The sequence below is a fragment of the Pongo abelii genome, chromosome 3, assembly GCF_028885655.2.
Source record: "Pongo abelii isolate AG06213 chromosome 3, NHGRI_mPonAbe1-v2.0_pri, whole genome shotgun sequence".
Taxonomy (NCBI): domain Eukaryota; kingdom Metazoa; phylum Chordata; class Mammalia; order Primates; family Hominidae; genus Pongo; species Pongo abelii.
In genome coordinates this window covers 90,676,584-90,698,235 of record NC_071988.2, presented here as the reverse complement: position 1 = coordinate 90,698,235, position 21,652 = coordinate 90,676,584, and the positions used below count along the sequence as shown (strand labels likewise).

The following is a 21,652-nucleotide window of genomic DNA, read 5'->3' as shown; positions in this document are numbered from 1 at the left end:
TAAGTCATAATCTACAAGGTATTTAAAGTAATTTTCAAGAAAAACGACTCCAGGGAAATTGGGCAAAGGACATGAACAGATGTTTCTCTAAAGAAGACATACATGCAGCCAAGAAAAATATGTTGAAAAAAAAAAAAAAGAAGACTTTGGGAGCCCAGGGTGGGCAAATCACCTGAGGTCAAGAGTTCGAAACCAGCCTGGCCATCATGGCAAAACCCCATCTCTACTAAAAATACAAAAATTAGCCAGGCGTGATGGTGGGTGCCTGTACTCCCAGCTACTCCGAGAGGCTGAAACATGAGAATCCCCTGAACCTAAGAGGTGGAGGTTGCAGTGAGCCGAGATCACACCACTGCACTCCAGCCTGGGCAACAGAGCAAGACCACATCTTAAATAAATAAATACATAAATAACAATGAAATGTCCACATCACCAATCATTACAGAAATGAAAATCAAAACCACAATGAGTCACCATCTCACACCAGTCAGAATGGCAATTATTAAAAAGTCAAAAAACAACAGTTGCTGGCAAGGGTGCAGAGAAAAAAGAACAGTTTTATACTGCTGCTGAGAATGTAAATTAGTTCAACTCTTGTGGAAGACAGTGAGGCAATTCCTCAAAGACCTGGAACCAGAAATACCACTTGACTCAGCATTCCCATTACTGGGTATATACCCAAAGGAATGCATATGATTTTATTACAAAGATACATGCACATGTATGTTCACTGCAGCACTATTCATAATGGCAAAACATGGATGTTCATCAATGATAGGCTGCCTAAAGAAAATGTAGTACATATACACCATGGAATACTCTGAAGCCATAAACAGGAACAAGATCATGTCATTTTCAGGGATATGGATGCAGCTGGAAGCCCTTACCTTCAGCAAATTAATGTTGGAACAGAAAACCAAACACCACATTTTCTCACTTATAAATGGGAGCTGAACGATGAGAAGACACAGACATATGGCAAGGAACAACACACACTGGGACCTGAAGGAGAAACAGGGGAAGGGAGAGCATCAGAAAAAATAGCTAATGAATGCTAGGCTTAATACCTAGGTGATGGGTTGATCTGTGCAGCAAACCACTATGGCACATGTTTACCTACATAACAAACCTGCACATCCTGCACATGTACCCCATGTTTTAAATTATCTCCAGTAATAATACTGTTTTCTTTGTTTGATTCATTGGTTTTTAATTTTTTTAATTCTTTTCTCTTTTCTTCTTTATTAGTCTAGCTAGTGGTGTATCTATTTTATTAGCTTTTTCAAAAAATGAGCTCCTGGATTCATTGAATTTTGAAGTGTTTTTTCATGTCTGTATCTCCTTCAGTTAAGCTCTAATCTTGGTTATTTCTTGTCTTTATCTAGCTTTGGGGTTTGCTTGCTTTTGGTTCTCTAGTTATTTTAGTTGAGATGTTAGGTTATTAACTTGAGTCTTTTCCAGCTTTTTGATGTGGGCATCTAGTGCTATAGATTTCCCTCTTAACACTGCTTTAGCTGTGTCCCAGAGATTCTGGTGCATTGTCCCTTTGTTCTCATTAGTTAAAGAACTCTTTAACTTCTGCCTTAATTTTATTGTTTGCCAAAAAGTCATTCAGGAGCAGGTTTTTCAATTTCCATATGTTGGTGTGGATATAGTGAATTTCTTAATCTTTAGTTCTAATTTGTGTGTGCTGTAGTCTAAGAGACTGTTTGTTATGAATTCAGTTTTTTGTGTTTGCTGAGGATTGTTTTGCTTCCAATTATGTGAACAATTTTAGAGAAAGTGCCATGTGGTGATAAGAATGTATATTCTGTTAAATTTGGGTAAAGAGTTCTGCAGATATCTATCAGGTTCACTTGATCCAAAGCTAAGTTAAGGCCCTTAATACCTTTGTTAATTTTCTGTCTCAATGATCTTCTAATACTGTCAGTAGGGTGTTACAGTATCCTACTATTATTGTGTGGGAATCTAAGAGTCTCTGTAGGTCTCTAACGCGTACTTTATTAATCTGGGTGCTCTTGTGTTGGATGCATATGTATTTAGGATAGATAGATCTTCTTGTTGAATTAAACCCTTCCCCATTATGTAATGCCTTTATTTTTCATTAATGATTTTTGTTGGTTTAAACTAGGACTGCAACTCTTGCTTTTTTCTATTTTCCATTTGTTTCTAGATTTTCTTCCATTCCTTTATTTTAAGCCTATATGTGTCTTCACATGTGAGATGTGTCTGTAAGGTTGGCTCAACATATGCAAATCAATAAGTGTGATTCCTCACATAAACAGAAATTAAGACAAAACCATGATTAACTCAATAAACCCAGAAAAGACCTTTACTAAATTTCAACACTTATTCATATTATTCATATTAAAAATTTTCCATAAAGCAGGTATTGAGGGAACCTATCTCAAAATAACAAGAGACATATATGACAAACCCACAGCCAACATCATACTGAATGGGTGAAAACTGGAAGCCTTTCCTTTGAAAACCAGCACAAGACAAGGATGCCCACTCTCCCCACTCCTATACAACATAGTATTGGAAGTTCTGCCCACGACAATCAGGGAATAGAAAGAAATAAAAGGTATTCCAATAGGAAGAGAGGAAGTCACATATTTGCACATGACATAATCCTGTATCTATAAAACCCCATCATCTCAGCAAACTATCGCAAGGACGAAAAACCAAACACTGCATGTTCTCACTCATAGGTGGGAATTGAACAATGAGAATACTTGGACACAGGAAGGGGAACATCACACACTGGGGCCTGTCGTGGGTTGTGGAAGGCGGGGAGGGATAGCATTAGCAGATATACCTAATGTAAATGATGAGTTAATGAGTGCAGCACACCAACATGGCGCATGTATACATATGTAACAAACCTGCACATTGTGCACATGTACCCTAGAACTTAAAGTATAATTTAAAAAAAGCATATGCAAAATTTTAAAGATTTTGACATTTATTCATTTATTCAGATTTCATTCTAGGCATTAGGGATAGTAATAAAAAAATAAAAAAATAAAATAAAACCCCATCATCTCAGCCCTAAAGCTTCTTAAGGTGATAAGTAAATTCACCTTACTCAGGTGAATTTACTCAGGCTCAGGATATAAAATCAATATGCAAAAATCGCTGGCATTCTTATACATCAACAGCAGGGAAGCAGAGAGCCAAATTATTAATGAACTCCCATTCACAATTGTCACAAAAAAGAATAAAATACCTAGTAATATAGTTAATAAGGAGAGTGAAGGAACTCTTCAAGAACTACAAACCACTGCTTCAAATAAATCAGAGAGGACACAAATAGAAAAACATTCCATGCTCATGGATAGGAAGAATCAGTATTTTGAAAAGGGCCATATTGCCCAAAGTAATTTAGAGATTCAATGCTATTCTTATTAAACCATCATTTGCACTGTACACAGAACTAGAGAAAACTATTTTAAAATTTATATGAAAAGAAAAAAGAGACCAAGGCAATCTTAAGCAAAAAGAGCAAAGCTGGAGGCATCACACTACCTGACTTCAAACTATACTACAAGGCTACAGTAACCAAAACAGCATTGTACTGGTACAAGAACAGACACATAGACCAATGGAACAGAATAGAGAACTCAGAAATAAGACTGCACACCTACAATCATCTGATCTTCAACAAACTTAACAAAATAAAATAATAAAGAAAGTACTCTCTATTTAATAAATGGCGTGGGGAGTGCTGGCTAGCCATATGCAGAAAATTGAGACTGGACACCTTCTTTACATCATTTACAAAAATCAACTCAAGATAGATTAAAGATCTAAATGTAAAACCCCAAACTGCAAAAACTCTAGAAGAAAATCTAGGGAATACTGCTCAAGACATAGGCACACGCAAAAATTGTATGATGAAAACACCCAAAGCAATTGCAACAAAAGCAAAAATTGGCAAATGGAATCTGATTAAACTAAATAGGTTTTGCACAGCAAAAGAAACTACCATCAGAGTGAACACACAACCTACAGAATGGGATAAATTTTTTGCAATCTATCCACCTGACAAAGGTCTAATATCCAGATTCTACAAGGAACTTAAACAAATTTACAAGAAAAAAAACAAACAACCCCAGTAAGAAGTGGGCAAAGAACATGAACATACACTTTCAAAAGAAGACATATATAGGGCCAACAAACGTGAAAAAAAGCTCAACTTTGTTGATCATTAAAGAAATACAAATTAAAACCACAATGAGACATCATTTCATACCAGTCCAAATGGCTATTATACAAAAGTCAAACAAAAAACAAAACAAAACAAAACAAAACAAAACAAACAAACAAAAAAACAGATGCTGGTGAAGTTGCAGAGAAAAAAATGGTTTTACACTGTTGGTTGGAGTATAAATTACTTCAACCATCGTGGAAGACAGTGTGGCATTTCCTCAAAGACCTAGAGGCAGAATGGCCATTTGAGCCAGCAATTTCCTTACTGGGCATATACATGTTAAGTCACAAAGCAAATGTTAACAAATTTAAGATTGAAATCATATCAACTATGTTTTCCAGCCATCTAGAATAAACCTCAAAATCAATAGTGGAAATAAAAGTAGAATAGTCAAACTTATATAAAAAATAAACAACACACTGTCGAATAAGCAATACATAAAAGAGCAAGTGAAAAAGAAAATTAGATAAAAAATTTGAGACAAGTGAAAATAAAAACACAACATACCAAAATTTACGGGATGCAGCAAAAACACCCCTAAAGGGGAAGTTTATAGTGGTCACAACTATATTAAAAAAGAAAAAAAACAAGATATCCAAATTATCAGGCTAACATTACACATAAAAGAGCTAAGAAAGAACAAACTAAGCCCAACGTTGGCAGAAAAAAAAGAAATAATATATGTTTGAGCTGAAATACATGTAATTAAGAATGGAAAAATGGAAAATAAATCAACAAATCTAAGATGAGGTTTTTTTTTTGAAAAGATAAAATTGTCAAATAGCTAGACTGAAAAGAAAAATAGAATAATCAAATAAAATAAAAAATGAAAGAGGCATTGCAACTAATGCCTCAGAATAGAAAAGATTATAACAGCCTACTATGAACAATTATTAACCAACAAACTGGACAACTTAGAAGAAATTGATAAATTCATAAGAACGTACAACCTACTAAGACTGAGTCATGAATAAATATATTTTCAGAACCTAACAATAATGAACAAGGAGATTGAATTAGTAATCAAAACTTCCCAACAAAGAAAAGCCAGCACCAGATGGCTTCACTACCAAACACTTGAAAAATAATTAATGCCTTTTCTTTATAATCTTTTCCAAAAATCTGAAAAGAAAAAGATACTTTCAAACTCATTTTATGAGGGCAGCATTATACTGATAACAAACCCAGACAAACACGCGACAGAAATAGAATAATGAGGAGAAGAAGAAGATAAAAAACAGTCCAATATTGTTAATAAACATAGATGAAAAATTCCTCAACAGAAAATTGGGAAACTTAATTCCACAGCATATTAAGAGGTTCATTCATCATGACTAAATGAAATTTATCCCTAGAATGAAGGATTGTTGAACACACAAAAATCAGCAAATGTGATACACATTAACAGAATGATGAATAAAGACCACACAAACATCTCAGCAGATGCAGATAGAGCGTTTGACACAACTGAACAATAGGTTATGAATAAAAAAGAAAAAAGTCTCTCAACAAAATAGAAATAAAAGGAAATTACCTTAAAATAAGAAAGAACAGCTGAGAGCGGTGGCTCATGCCTGTAATCCCAGCATTTTGGGAGGCCTAGATGGGTGGATCACCTGAGTTCAGCAGTTTGAGACCAGCCTGGCCAACTTGGTGAAATCCGATCTCTACTAAAAGACAAAAATTAGCCAGCGTGGTGGCATGCACTTGTAATCCCAACTACTTGGGAGGGTAAGGGAGGAGAATTGCTTGAACCTGGGAGGTAGAGGTTGCAGTGAGCCTACCTAGTTTGTGCCACTGCACTCCAGCCTGGATGATAGAGCGAGACTCTGCCTCAAAAAAAAAAAAAAAAAAAAAAAAGAAAGAAAGAATATTTATGAAAAGCCCACAGCTTATCATATTCAATGGTAAACAACAACAACAAAAACAAACTGAAATGTTCTTACCTAATATCAGGACAAGGCAAGGACCCCACTCTTGCTACTTCTATTCCACATAGTACTGGAGTACCAGTTGAAACCATTAGACAATAAAAAGAAATAAAAGTCTATAACACAGAAATGAAAATCACCTCTGTTTGAAGATGACATGATATTATATGTGAAAAACCCTAAGTACTCCCCAAAATACTCTTAAAACTAATAATTCAGTAAATTTGCAGAATACAAAATCAACATACAAAAATCAGTTATCTTTCTGTATACTAACAAAAAATAATTAGAAAAAGAAATTAAGAAAAAAAAACCTATACAGAAACAAGTACATAGAAATAAACAAGTAGGTGAAAGTGTTGTTATCAAAAACTACAAAACATTGATGAATGCAATTAAAAAATACACTATTTTGGAAAGGTATGTTGACAGAAAAACAATACTGTTTAAAAATTCATGCCATCTAAAGCAAGTCACTAATTCAATATAATTCCTATTAAAAGACCCATGACATTTTTTATAAAATTAGATATTATTTTTAAATTCATAATGAGCCATGAATGCTCATTGAAGACTCATGAAGGAGCCGAAACAATCTTGAGGAGAAAGTCTAACAAAGCTGGAGGCATCACATTTTCTTATATCAAAATATATTAAATGCTACAATAATTAATATAGTCTGCTGTTCAAATTAAGACAGATATAGAGACCTATGTCACAGAATAGAGAGCCCAAAAATAAAGCCACAAATATACAGTCAACTGATCTTCAACAAGAATGCCAAGTACATTCAATGAGGAATGTCAGTCTCTTAAATAAATAGTACTATGAACACTGGATATCCACAAACAGAGAAATAAAATTTTATCCTTACTATTCACTACACAAAAAATCTACTCACAATAGATAAAAGTCTTAAACATAGGACTTGAAACTATAGACTTCCCAGAAGAAAATATAAAGCAAAAGCTTCATAACATTGGTCTGGACAATTTTTTTGAATATGACCTGAAAAGCACAGACAACAAAGCAAATACAAACAGGTGGAATTGTGTGAAACAAAAAAAAAATATTCTACACAGCAAAGAAAACAATCAACAGTGTATAAAGGCAATCTATGAAACAGGAGACATACTTTCAAGATATGAATCTGATAAGGGGTTAAAAACCAAAATATATAACTGTGACAATAACAAGAAGCAATATAACTGTGACAATAACAAGAAGCAAAAAAAAGAAACTCTAATTAATAAATGAAAAAATAAATGGAAAAATACCTGAAAAAACATTTCTCCAAGGAAGTTACACACATGGCCAATCAGCTGTATGATAAAATGCTCAATATAATTAATCATCAAAAAATCAGAACTGTAATGATATATCAATTCACAACCCTTAGGATGTATTTTTTAGCACAGATGCACACAAGCAAACACACACAACAATTGTTGGCTTGGATATGGAGAAATCAAAACTCTTGTACACTGTAGGTGAGAATATAAAATATTGCAGACACTATGGAAACAATGTAGAGGTTCTTAAGAAATTAAAAATAGAACTTCCACATGGTGAACCCCATCTGTACTAAAAATACAAAAATTAGACAGGCGGTAGTGGCATGCGCCTGTAATCCCAGCTACTCGGGAGGGTGAGGCAGGAGAATCGCTTCAGCCTGGGAGGTGCAGGTTGCGGTGAGCCGAGATCCTGCCACTGCATTGCCAGTCTGGGTAACAGAGTGAGACCCTGTCTCAAAAAAAAAAAAAAAAAAATAGAACTTCCATATGATCTAGCAATCCTGCCATATGTGACAACATAAAAAAAAACCTTCAGAAAATAATATTAAGTGAAATAATGCAGAGGCAAACACTGCATGCTTCCACTTCTGTAAGGCATCTAAACCAGTCAAACTCATAGAATCAGAAAGTACCATGGTGGCTTCCAGTAACTAGGAAAAAAGAGAAATTGGGAGTTGCTATTCAATGGGTATAAAGTTTTAATGAAACAAGATGCATAAGTTCTAGAGATCTGCTGCACAATGTTGTGGCTATACTTAACAGTACTGTATTTTACACTTAAAATATATGTTTTTTATTTTAAGTTCCGGGGTGCATGTACAGGTTTGTATAGGTAAATTTATGTCATGGGGGGTTTGCTGTGCAGAATATTTTATCACCCGGGTATTAAGCCTAGTGCCTTGTAGTTATTTTTTCTGATCCTCTCCCTCCTCTTGCTCTTCAGCCTCTAATAGACCCTAGTGTCTTTTGTTCCCCTCTGTGTGTCCATGTGTTCTCATCATTTAGCTCCCACTTACAGATAAGGACCTGTGGTATTTGGTTTTCTGCTCCTGCATTAGTTTGCTAAGAATAAAGACATCCATCTCCATCCATGCCCTGCAAAGGACATAATCTCATTCTTTTTTTGGGGGGGGGCTGCATTGAATTCTATAGTGTAAGAGGGCATCCTTGTCTTGTGCAGGTTTTCAAGGGAAATCTCTCCAGCTTTTGTCCATTCAGTATGATGTTGACTGTGGATTTGTCATAGATGTCTCTTTTTATTTTGAGGTATGTTCCTTCAATACCTAGTTCATGAAGAGTTTTTAACATAAATGAATGCTGAATTTTATCGAAGGCCTCTTCTGCATCTATTGAGATAATCATGTAGTTTTTGTATTTAGTTCTGTTTATATGAAGAGTCACATTTATTTATTTCCACAGGCTGAGCCAACCTTGCATCCTGGGGATAATGCCTACTTGATCATTGTGGATAAGCTTTTTGACATGCTGCTGAATTCAGTTTGCCAGTGTGTTGTTGAGGATATTTGCATTGAGGTTTACCAAGGATATTGGCTTGAAGTTTTCATTTTTTGTTGTATCTCTGCCAGGTTTTGGTGTTAGGATGATGCTGGCTTCATAAAATGACTTAGGGAGAAGTACTTTTTCCACAATTCTTTGAAATAGTTTCAGTAGAAATAATACCAGGTCTTCTTTTTTATGTCTGGCACAATTTAGCTGTGAATCTGTCTGGTCCTAGGCTTTGTTTGGGTGGTAGGCTATTTATTACAGCCTCAATTTTAGAACTTGTTGTTGGTCTGTTCAGCAATTCAATTTCTTCTGGGTTTAGTCTTGGGAGGGTGTAGAATTCCAAGAACCATTTCTTCTACATTTTGTAGTTCTTGTGCATAGAGGTGTTCGTAATATTCTCTGATGGTTTTTATTTCTGTCAAGTCTGTGCTAATCTCCTCCTTGTCATTTCTGATTGTGTTTATTTGAATCTTCTCTCTTTTTTCTTTATTATTCTAGCTAGAAGTCTATTTATTTTATTAATTTTTTTGAAAAAACATTCTTGATTCATTGTTCTTTTGAATGTTTTTATTGTGTCTGTATCTCTTTCAGTTCACCTCTGATTTTCATTATTTCTTGTCTTCTGATAGCTTTGGAATTTTTTTGGTCTTGGGTCTCTTTTTTTTTTTTTTTTTTTGAGACGGAGTCTCGCTAGGTCGCCCAGGCTGGAGTGCAGTGCGGTGATCTCAGCTCACTGCAAGCTCTGCCTCCTGGGTTCATTCCATTATCCTGCCTCAGCCTCTGGAGTAGCTGGGACTACAGGTGCTGGCCACCATGCCCTGCGAATATTTTGTATTTGTAGTAGAGTTGGGGTTTCACCATGTTAGTCAGGCTGGTCTCGATCTCCTGACCTAGTGACCCGCCCTCCTTGGCCTCACAAAGTGCTGGAATTACAGGCATGAGCCACCACGCCTGACCCCCCTTGTTCTTTTAGTTGTGATTTTCAGGTTGTTGACTTCAGATTTTTCTAGCTTTCTGACGTGGGCATTTAGTCCTATACATTTTCCTCTTAACACTGCCTGGGTTTATCCCAGAGATTTTGGTATGTTATATCTTCGTTCTCATTAGTTTCAAAGATCTTCTTGATTTCTCTCTTAATTTCATTATTTGCCCACAAGTCATTCAGGAGTCATTCAGGAGCAGTCATTATTTGCCCAAAAGTCATCCAATCTAATTTTATGGTTTGGAGTAAATTTCTTAGTCTTGATTTCTAAGTTGATTGGACTGTAGTCCAAGAGACTATTTGTTATAATTTCAATTTTTTGTGTTTGCTAAAGAGTGTTTCACTTCTGATTGTGTAATCAATTAAAGAGAAAGAGTCCTGTGGCAATGAGAAAAATGTATAGTATTCTGTTTGTGGTGGAGAGTTCTTTAGATATCTATCAGGTTTATTTGATCTAGTGCTGAGTTCATGTCCTAAATATTTGCTAATTTTCTATCTAGATGATAGGTTTAATATTACCACTGGGGTATTAAAGAGTCCCACTATTATTGTTTGGGAGTCTAAGTCTCTTTTCAGGTCTCTAAGAACTTGCTTTGTGAATCTGGATGCTCCTCTGTTGGGTGCATTTATATTTAGGATAATTAGATCTTCTTGTTGAATTAAACTCTTTATCATTATGCAGTGTTCTTCTCTGTCTTTTTTGTTCTTTGTTTAAATTCTGTTTTCTATCTGCTTGGTAGATTTTTCTCCATTCATTTATTTTGAGCCTATGTATGCCATTGCAGGTCAGACTGGTTTCTTAAATACAGCATACCAATGGGTCTTGGTTCTTTAACCAGCTTACCCCTCCGTATTTTTTGATTAAGGCATTTAGCCCATATACATTTAAGGTTAATATTGATATGTGTGGATTTGATCCTGCCATCATGATGTTAGCTGGTTATTTTGTAGACTTGTGTATGTGGTTGATTTATAGTGTCACTGGTATGTGTACTTCAGTGTGCTTTTGTAATGGCTGGAAATGTTTCTTTTTTTTCCTTCTACATTTAGTGCTTCCTTAAGAAGCTTTTGTAAGGCAGGTGTGGTGGTAACAGATTCCCTCAGCCTTTGTTTATCTAAAAAATATCTTATTTTTCCTTTAGTTATAAAGCTTAGTTTGGCCACGGGGTTGAATAATGGCCCCCAATCTCTTCTGGCTTATAGGGTTTCAGCTGAGAGGTACACTGTTAGTTTTATGGGCTTCCCTTTGTAGGTGACCTGGCCTTTCTCACTATCTTTCTGTAACATTTGTTTTTTTTTTCATTTCTACCAAGAAGAATCTGATAATTATGTGCCTTGATGATAATATTCTCATGGAGTATCTTACTGGGGTTCTCCGCATTTTCTGAATTTGGTTTCCAGGTTGATTCCATTGTCCCCATATCTTTCAGGCACTCCAGTTAGTTGTAGATTTAGACTGTTTACAAAATCTCATATTTTTTGGAGGTTTCATTCATTCCTTTTCATTCTTTCTTTTTCTATTTTTGTCTGCCTATCTTAATTCAGAAAGCCAGTCTTCAAGCTCTGAGATTCTTTTCTTTGCTTGGTCTATTCTGCTATTAATACTTGTGATTTCATTATGAAATTCATGTGGTATCATTTCCAGCTCTATCAGATTGGTTACATTCTTCTTTATACTGGTTACTTTGTAAAGTAGAGTTCTTTATACTATATTTTGCTCCTATGATAATTTATTATCATTTTCGGCTTTCTTGCTTTTGGGTTACAATGTACTTGTTTAGCTTAGGGAACTTCATTTCTATCCATATTCTGAATTTTAATTCTGTCATGTCAGCCATCTTAGCTTCAGCCTGGTTCTGAACCCTTGCTGGAGAGGTGATATGGTCATTTGGATGAGAGAAGGTACTGTGGCTTTTTGAGTTTTCAGCATTCTTGCAATAATTTTTTACCTTTGTGGGCCTGTCTTCAATTTTTGAGGCTGCTGACCTTTGCTTATTTTTCTTTTTGATCTTATTTAATTACCTTGAGGGTTCATTGTGATATAAGTGAATTCAGCCAATTGGCTTTGTTTCTGGAAGATTTGGGGGGACCAACGTTCTGCTCCCAACTCCTGGACCACGTGCTTTAACTCCATTGGACTTCTATTGGGTCTCAACTTTGTTCTCTGGCTCCTCAAGGTTTTGAGTCTTCTGAGCTACGGTGGCCCAGGTGAAGCAGCTGCAGCAGAGTGCTAGTGAATGCAGAGGTGTCTGCCTCACTATGGTTGCTCATCACGAAGGCTGAAGCAAGGCAACTGGAGGAGGAGTGGAAGGCCCCTGCTGGAGACTGTGTGCTGTACACCTCCAAGGAGGTGGTGTTGGATTAGGGTGGGTTGCTGGGCAGCACAATTCTGGGACTCTTCTCTGTGCTCCACAAGTTAAGAGAGATCACTTAGGTTATAGGAGGATTTCCTGTTCTCTGTGCAGCTTTAGCACAAGGGTGGGGGACTGGGAGGGTCAGGGCTTTCTGGTTCTGTGCCTGCCAAGGCTACGTCTGCAAAGGCTGTCAGTAGGGGGGAGGGGTGCAGTAGGAGGGTGTACTGCACTCATGTGTGCTGCTGGGCCAAGTAAAGCTAAACTCACTCATGCAGATTTGCATCAGCACAGTGGCATGGGGAGTTGCTGTGGACTCAGGAGAAGCTGCAGTCTTGGGAGAGAACATGTAGACTGAGTGCATGGCTATAGGAGCCACCTTGCTGGAGTTCTCCAGTCAGGCACAGTCCACTGTTGCAGAAGCTATGGTGTGAGCCCCCAGGGTACCAAAGACTACCCTGTAAGCAGTCATGGCCAGGCTGGGGCCCTGGGGAAAGGCAGAAGTCCAAGGAGTGCTCAAGTTGAACCAGCCTCGTCTGATGTGCAGAATTGCCCTGAAAAGACCAGGTTTGACAGTTCCCCTAGGGCTAAAGTCTTATTGCGTGAGCAAGCTGAGCCTAAAGAGATGGCCATTGATGGCCACGCTTTGCTACAGATGCTCCCACACCGACCCCTCTTGGCTTCACATCAGCTGGCTTACTGCTCCACTACTTTGTTTGTCTCCTGGAGGATCCATACTGGAGAGGTGCTGGTCAGCAATCACTCAATGCAATCATCCCAGGATGGAGATGCTGTTCTGTGGGCCCAAGCCAGGAGTTCCCTGTTTTGTGACTAGCAGTGTGATGTGTGGGATCCATGGGAGATGGTCGGGCCTCCTCTTCCTGAATCAACTGGAGCTTGTTGGGGGTGTGAATATGGCATTTAGGGTCTTTGCTCCTTTGGTAGTCTGAGGGTAGCAAGGTAAGCTCCACCACAGAAGCTGTGGCAGAGAGGCTTTCAGGGGCCCCTGGAGGCTCTGTCCAGGGAGTTTCCAAGTTGCTAATAGCTCAATAGTTCTGGCAGGGAGTGGCTAGAGGCCCAGGCTTGGGAGATCTGCCCGGTGAGGAGATATGGGAACAGGCAACCACATTACAGTCCAGTCACTTTACTGTAGGGCTGCGGCAGTATGCTGGGGGCCCACTCCAGCCTCTAGTTGCCTCAGATTTTCCAGTACCTGAAGGTATCACCAGTGAAATCTGAGAAACAGCAAAGATGGCAGCCTGCTCTTTTTCCTAATAGCTCTGTACTAGGGAGGTACAGACCTGTTGTGGGCCCAAACACACCTCTAAGAGGTGTCTGGAGACCCCAGTTGGGAGGTCTAACACAGTCAGAAGGACTGTGTTAATACCTCGGTGATGGGTTGATAGCTGCAGCAAAATACTATGGCACATATTTACTTATGTAACAAACCTTCACATCCTGGACATGTATCCTGGAACTTAAAATAAAACAAATACAATGAACAACAACAATAAAAATAAATTATTAACAAATGACAACTGAACCAAGAAAAGAAAGAAAGAAAGAAGGAAGGAAGGAAGGAAAATAAAAGAGAGACAAGGCAGGATGATGTCCCACCCAGGAGCAGTGCAGAGCCAAATGAACCTCCCAGGGAAGTGATAAGTGAATGTGAAACCCCAGGTAACATGCTTCTCCCACAGATCTCTGCAACCCTCGGGTCAGGAAGTTCCCTCATGAACCCACTCCACCAGGGCCTTAAGTGTGACACACAGAGCTACGTGGAGTCTAAGTAGAGCAGCTGACCACATTTTTATAGAGCAGCTGTGCTGTGCTGGGGGTACATATCAGCCCCTGGTCACCTTGGAACCTCCAAACCTCAAAGGCAGGATTGGTTAGGTTGCCCAAACAGCAAAGATGACAGCCTGCCTCTTCCCCGGAAGCACTATACTAACCCTATACCTGAAAACTCTGTCAGCTGAGGAACACCGGTGGCGGTACCCAAAATCCCTGTTGGGAGACTCCACCCAGTGATGAGGAACAGGGTCAGGGATCCACTTAAAAAAGCAGTCTGCTCACACATTTTTGTAGGACTGCTTTGCTGTGCTGGGCTATCACTTTCACCCCAGTCATCTCGGACTCTTCAAAGCCTCCAAGTTGAAATTGCTAAGTTGCCCAAAGAGCAAAGATGGCAGCCCACACCTCTTGGGAGCTCTCTCCCAGGGTGTTTTCAAATCTCTAGTGGCGGGAGAACACTGATTGGGGTGGCTAGAAGCCCCTGTTTGGAGGTCCCGCCCAATGGGGAGGAACAGGATCTGGAACCTGCTTAAAGAAGCAGTCTGGTCAAGTTTAGGTAGAGTAGATTTGCAACAGCTGAGGGATTCCTTCCACCCCCCCGCTCCCAGTCCCTTTGGACTCTCCAAAGCTCAAAGGGCAGAACAGCTAAGTTGCTCAAACAGCAAAAATGGCAGTCCTCACTGCACACTACCCCTCTGCACCCAACCCCCAGCTCCATCCCCGGTAGGCACAACACTGCTACCATGACTGTCTGGAATTCCAAGCCAGTAGGCCTTATCCTGTGAGGTGTTGTGAGGGTGGCGCTTACAGACTGTCACTGCTTGGCTGCCTGAATTCAACCTCTTTGCTGGTAATATAGTCACATTCCTAACCTCCCACTTTGCCAGAGCTACAGCTACTTTTGCCAGGAAGCCCAGAATGCTGGGATGTCTAAAACTCCCAGGTCTCTACACATGCCTGAGCTGCCGCTCTGCCTAAACTCCATGTAGCTCTGTGTGTCACACTTAAGGCCCTGATGGAGTGGGTTCATGATGGGATTTCCTGACCCGAGGGTTGCAGAGATCTGTGGGAGAAGCATGTTACCTGGAGTTGCACATTCACTCATCACTTCCCTGGGTAAGGAAGGTTTGCTTGGCTCTGCATTGCTCCTGGATGGACCATCATCCTGCTTGCTTTCTTTTCTCTCTTTCTTTCTTTCTTGCTTGCTTGCTTGCTTTCTTGCTTTCTTGCTTTCTTTTCTTGCTTTCTTGCTTTCTTTTTTTTTTCTTTTCTTTCTTTCCTTCCTTCTTGCTTTCTTGCTTTCTTTCTTTTCTTCCTTTCTTCTTCCTTTCCTTGTTCAAAGGTCTTTTATCAATAATTTATTTTTGTTGTCATTCTTTATTGTATTTGTTTTGTCTTAAGTTCCAGGATACATGTCCAGGATGTGCAGGTTTGTTACATAGGTAAATATGTGCCATGGTGGTTTGCTGCAGCTATCAACCCATCACCGAAGTATTAAGCCCAGAATGCATTAGCTATTTATCCTGATGCCCTCCTTTCCTAACCCAACAGGCCCCATTGTGTGTTGTTCCCCTCCATGTGTCCATGTGTTCTCATTGTTCAGTACCCACTTATAAGTGAAAACATGTGGTATTTGGTTGTCTGATTCTGTGTTAGTTTGCTGAGGATAATGGCTTCTAGCTGTATCCATGTCCCTGCAATGGGCATGGTCTCATTCTTGTTTATGTCTTCATAGTATTCCACAGTGTATATGTACCACATTTCCTTTATCCAGTCTATCATTGATGGGCATTTGGGTTGATTCTATCTCTTTGCTATTGTGAATAGTGCAGCAATGAACATATGTGTGCATGTATCTTTAAAATACAATAATTTATATTCTTTGGGTATATACTCAGTAATTGGATTATGACAATATTAACCTTAAAAGTAAATGGGTTAAATGCCCCAATTAAAAAATACTGAATGACAAGCTGGATAAAGAGTCAGGACCCATCAGCATGCTGTATGCAACAGACCCATCTCACTTGCAAAGACACACATAGGCTCAAAATAAAGGGATGGAGGAAAATTTACCAAGCAAATAGAAAACAGAAAGAAGCAGGTCTTGCTATCCTAATTTCTGAAAAAACAGACTTTAAACCAAAAAGATCAAGAAAGATAAAGAAGGCCATTACATAATGGTAAAGGGTTCAATTCAACAAGAAGAGCTAACTATCCTAAATATATATGCACCCAATACAGAAGCACCCAGACTCATGAAGCAAGTTCTTAGAGACTTACAAAGAGACTTAGACTCCCACACAATAATTGTGGGAGACTTTAACACCCCACTGTCAATATTAGACAGAGTTTTGAAACAGAAAATTAACAACAATCTTCAGGACTTGAACTCAGCTCTCGATCAAGTGGACATGACAGATATCTACACAATTCCTCACCCAGAAACAACAGAATATACGTTGTTCTCTGTACTACATTGCACTTACTCTAAAATCAATCACAGAAATGGAAGTAAAACACTCCTTAGCAAATGAAAATAACTGAAATCATAATAAGCCAGTCTCTCCGACCACAGCACAATCAAATCGGAACCCAAGATTAAGAAACTCACTTAAAACCCCACAACTACAGGGAAATTGAACAACCTGCTCTTGAATGACTCCTGAGTAAGTAATGAAATTAAGGCAGAAATCAATGAGAACAAAAAGACAATATAACAGAATCTCTGAGATGCAGCTAAAGCATTGCTAAGAGGGAAATTTAAAGGACTAAATTCCCACATCAAAGAGCTTGACAGTCCTCAAATTGACGCATATATCACAACTAAAAGAACTAGAGAGCCAAGTGCAAACAAACTCCAAAGCTAGCAGAAGACAAGAAATAACTAAGATCAGAGTGGTGCTGAAGGAGATAGAGACATGAAAAACTATTCAAAAAATCAACAAATCCAGGAGCTGTTTCTTGAAAAAATAAAATAAAATAGACAGCAGTCTAGACTAATAAAGAGGAAAAGAGAGAAGAATCAAATAGACACAATAAAAAATGATAAAGGGGATATGACCACTGATTCCATAGAAACACAAACCACCATCAGAGAATACTATAAACACTTCTATGCAAATAAACTAGAAAATCTAGAAGTAGATAAATTTCTTGACACATACACCCTCCCAAAGATGAACTGAGAATAAGATGAGACCTATAACAAGTTCTGAAATGGAGGCAGTAATAAATACCCTACCAATCTACCAAAAAAAAAAAAAAAGCCCAGGATCAGATTTATTCATAGCTGCCTTGTTTTTCTCCATTCTCTGTGTATCAGTTGCTTCCTTGATTAATCCCAATGCAAGTATCTGAATGTTTCAGCTGAAGGTGCTGTATTTACTCACTCCATCTGTTTCTCTCCAAAAAGAGCCATGCATATGAGCTGCTTCTAGTTGGCCATCTTGCCCACTCCCCCACTTATAACAATTTTCAAGAGTATACCTCATATTAAGTGATTTTGCTAACACAAGAAATACTTCTGAGATGTTGCAGATTTGGTTCCAGGCTACTACAATAAAGCAAAACATGCAATAAAGTGAGTCACACAATTTGTTTTGGTTTCTCTGGCACATAAAAGTTATGTTTACACAATGCTGCAGTCTATTAATTCTGTAGTAGTATTAAGTTCAAAAAAGTACACACCTTAATTAAAAAAACTTCATTGCTAAAAAGTAGTAACACTCATCTCAGCCTTCAGTGAGTTGTAAACTTTTTTCATGGTGGAGAGTCTTGCATCAATGTTGATGCCTACTAACTCATCAGAGTAGTGTCTGCTAGTAGTTGGTGTGACTGCGGCACTTTCTTAAAAATAAGAAAACAATGGCATATGCCACATCCACTAACCCTTCTTTTCACAAAAGATTTCTGTTTAGCATGCATTTTTGTTTGATAGCAATTTTCCCATAGTGGTACTTCTTTCAAAACAGGAATCAATCCTCTGAAAGTCTAATGCTGCTTTATTAAGTAAATTTAGGTCATATTCTAAATCTATTGTTGTCATTTCAGCAATGTTCACATAATCTTCACCAGGAGTAGATTCAATCTCAAGAAACAAGTTTCTTTTCTCTTCCATAAGAAGCAACTCCTCATGTATTTGTTTTATCACAAGATTGCAGCAATTTACTTACATCTTCAAGTTCCACTTCTAATTTGAGTTATCTTTCTATTTCCACATTTGCAGTTATTTCCTCCACTGAAGTCTTTGTTATAGGGCCAACAGGTTCATATGCCCACTCTGCAATAATAGACCAATTACAATGAGACATTATGTTTTGCAGCAAAGAAAGAGTTTGATAATTGGAGGGCACTGAGAAGGAAGATAGTTGGAGACCCTCAAACTTACCTCCTCAAGGAAATCTGGGCTGGAGTTTTTAAGGGGATAATGGAGGGTGATGGACTGAACAATTGGAGTCATAGATTAGTCAGGATAATGAAGATAAAATCAGTAGGAGTTGGAAACTGCATTCTTTGGTGAGTCAGCTCCTTGTGGGGTCCTTGAGACCAGCTGGCATCAGGGAGGTCCCTCAGACCAGCTGAGTCAGTAGTTTCATCAGTATGCTGGACCTGAAGGAATACCTCAAAGAGAAAACCACATTTCAAAATGTTTAAGTTATTATCTATAGAACAGTTAAGATGAACTCTAATCTTGTAACAATGTCTGCATAATTCTAATACAGTAGCCAAAAAACTATGAGGAAGTGAGTCAGAGAGCAAGCTAACCTAATAATTAATACTGAATATACTACAGGCTTGGTTTACTTTTGTTTTTTTTTCCCCTCCCTTTGTCCTTGATTAATTCGACAAAGTCTATAGGAATAGTTTCATCTTGAAACTCTCTAAATCATACATGATGGTTGTAAGAATCAACACATAAATGCTATATCATAAATGAACCTTTAAAATATTATGCTAAGTAAAATAAGCCAGTCATAAAATATCACATATTGTATAATTCCATGTATTAAAAAAATGTCCAGAATAGGCAAATCTATAGAGATAGAAATTCAAGTAGCAGTTGCCCAGGATAGGACAAATGTAGAAAGAAGGGGTAGGGAGTAAAAGGCTAAAGATTATAGGGTTTATTTTTAGGAGATAAGAGTTCTCTAAAACTGACTCTTACAGTAGAAGCACAATTCTGTGAATATACTATGAAACATCAAATTTTACACAATAATTGATAATTTGTATGATATCTGAATTATATGTCAACAAATTTACAAAAGTTTTTGAACCACATTTAGCTATTTTATCTTTAGTTCTGTGTCAAAGAGACTGCAGGAACATGAGCCTCTCACTGCTACTCTTATGGACACTATTCTTAAATATATTACATGAGTCAGGTGATGTGTCCATCCAAGATCATTGATATTAGCTGAATTACAGCACTTAAAAATCTAGGGCTGGGTGCGGTGGCTCACGCCTTTAATCCCAGCACTTTGGGAGGCCGAGGCGGGCGGATCACAAGGTCAGGAGTTCGAGACCATCCTGCCGAATACAGTGAAACCCTGTCTCTACTAAAAATACAAAAAATTAGCTTGGCGCGGTGGCAGGTGCCTGTCTGTAGTCCCAGCTACTCAGGAGGCTGAGGCAGGAGAATGGTGTGAACCCGAGAGGAAGAGCTTGCAGCGAGCTCTCAAAAAAAAAAAAAAATCCAAAAAGAGCATTAAACTCACTTGTGTAAACAGGTCATCTACCTTTTATTTGTCTCTTTGTCATCCACATGCTCAGACTGTTAATATAATGTATTTACTTTGAAGTGTAAAAGTTACATTTTAACTTCTTGACTGATTTATACTGGATGTCACCATGAGAAATGACAGAAAGGAGCAGCAACTGGAAAACAAGCATTGCATTGCATCAGGATGTCTATGAAATGGACTTCAGCTCTTCTGCTGATACAGCTGAGCTGTTACTTTAGCTCTGGGAGTTGTGGAAAGGTGTTGGTGTGGCCCACAGAATTCAGCCATTGGATGAATATAAAGACAATCCTGGATGAACTTGTCCAGAGAGGTCATGAGGTGACTGTATTGGCATCTTCAGCTTCCATTTTTTTTGATCCCAACAGCCCATCTGCTCTTAAATTTGAAGTTTATCCTGTATCTTTAACTAAAACTGAGTTTGAGGATATTGTCAAGCAGCTGGTTAAGAGATGGGCAGACCTTCCAAAAGACACATTTTGGTCATATTTTTCACAAGTACAAGAAATCATGTGGACATTTAATGACATACTTAGAAAGTCCTGTAAGGAAATAGTTTCAAATAAGAAACTTATGAAGAAACTACAGGAGTCAAGATTTGATGTTGTTCTTGCAGATGCTATTTTCCCCTTTGGTGAGCTGCTGGCTGAGCTACTTAAAATACCCTTTGTCTACAGCCTCCGCTTCTCTCCTGGCTACGCAATTGAAAAGCATAGTGGAGGACTTCTGTTCCCTCCTTCCTATGTGCCTGTTGTTATGTCAGAATTAAGTGATCAAATGACTTTCATGGAGAGGGTAAAAAATATGATCTATGTGCTTTATTTTGACTTTTGGTTCCAAATATTTGACATGAAGAAGTGGGATCAGTTCTACAGTGAAGTTCTAGGTAAGTAACTTTTTCGATTGGTAACATGAAGATCTAACTTTCTTATACCTTTGAAGCTGAGCTTGTATAAAGCCATGCAGTCAGGTAGTGGGGTATTTTTGTAATGAATTTATCAAATGAAATTGTAAGATGATCTACCAAACTCACAAACACTATAGAAAATATAAATTATAGGATCAGTTAAAACTCTGTGGCCATCACTCATACAGAAGACTCCAGGAAGTCATAAACCTGTATATTAGTGCACCTAAGATTTCTTTAAGCAATCACATATCTGTTTTATTATACATTTTTTCATCTTAAAAAAAAGTCAGACTTATCCAGAAACATCTTGATGAATGCATACTGGTAGATTGAGTAGTTACACATTTTTCTAGAACTATCTATACAACATTGCAGAATTGTTTTTTCTTGTATATTTCAGTCTCGTTATTTAGTAATTGAAATATGTACCCATGTTACTAGAAGGTTTCCTCCACAGTTGAGAGAAATAATGTCTTCATTTCAGAATAAAAAACCAATGCATGTTATTTGAAGTTTCCAGTGTTTCTATTCTCCTTCACTAAAGGATTGGAAGCCATTCATTTTAAGGCTAATCATCCTGTCAACATGTGAACATTAAGTTATAACTGTATAGTTTTTTTTGAAACTATGTCTCTTTATTTAAAAATATGAGCCAAATTAAGGTTGGATGCAAATTTCTATTTCAATAATTTCTCAAAATTTTCTGGCTGTAATTTGCAAACATATTTACCTAAAAACTAATAGTATTATGAGGTTAGCATGAATCAAAAGCAGTAGTAGGTACAAGGATTTCAGCCATAATTTCAAAATAATCAATAGTTAACTTGAAGAACCAAAGATAAAAGGACTAGATTAATGAATGGGAAATTGGACTATTTCTTAGAAAATTGTTTTTATGGGTATGATAGAATTAATTGATCATG

General features: G+C 37.8%; 1 protein-coding gene across 5 annotated transcripts in view; it reads left to right on the top strand.

Moving 5' to 3' along the window:
- The window catches only part of UGT2B4 (UDP glucuronosyltransferase family 2 member B4), a 44,750-nt gene that overhangs the window by 9,264 nt on the left and 13,834 nt on the right, over positions 1–21,652 (top strand). For 2 of the 5 annotated variants that reach the window (XM_024246031.2, XM_024246028.2), the window contains exon 1: positions 19,941–20,705. In XM_024246031.2, coding sequence (XP_024101799.1) covers positions 19,985–20,705 — 721 coding nt within the window. In that variant the 5' untranslated portion in view covers positions 19,941–19,984. Of the gene's footprint in view, positions 1–19,940; positions 20,706–21,652 lie in introns of those variants that run through there. The other 3 variants (XM_024246030.2, XM_009240048.2, XM_024246029.2) reach the window with 3 other exon arrangements.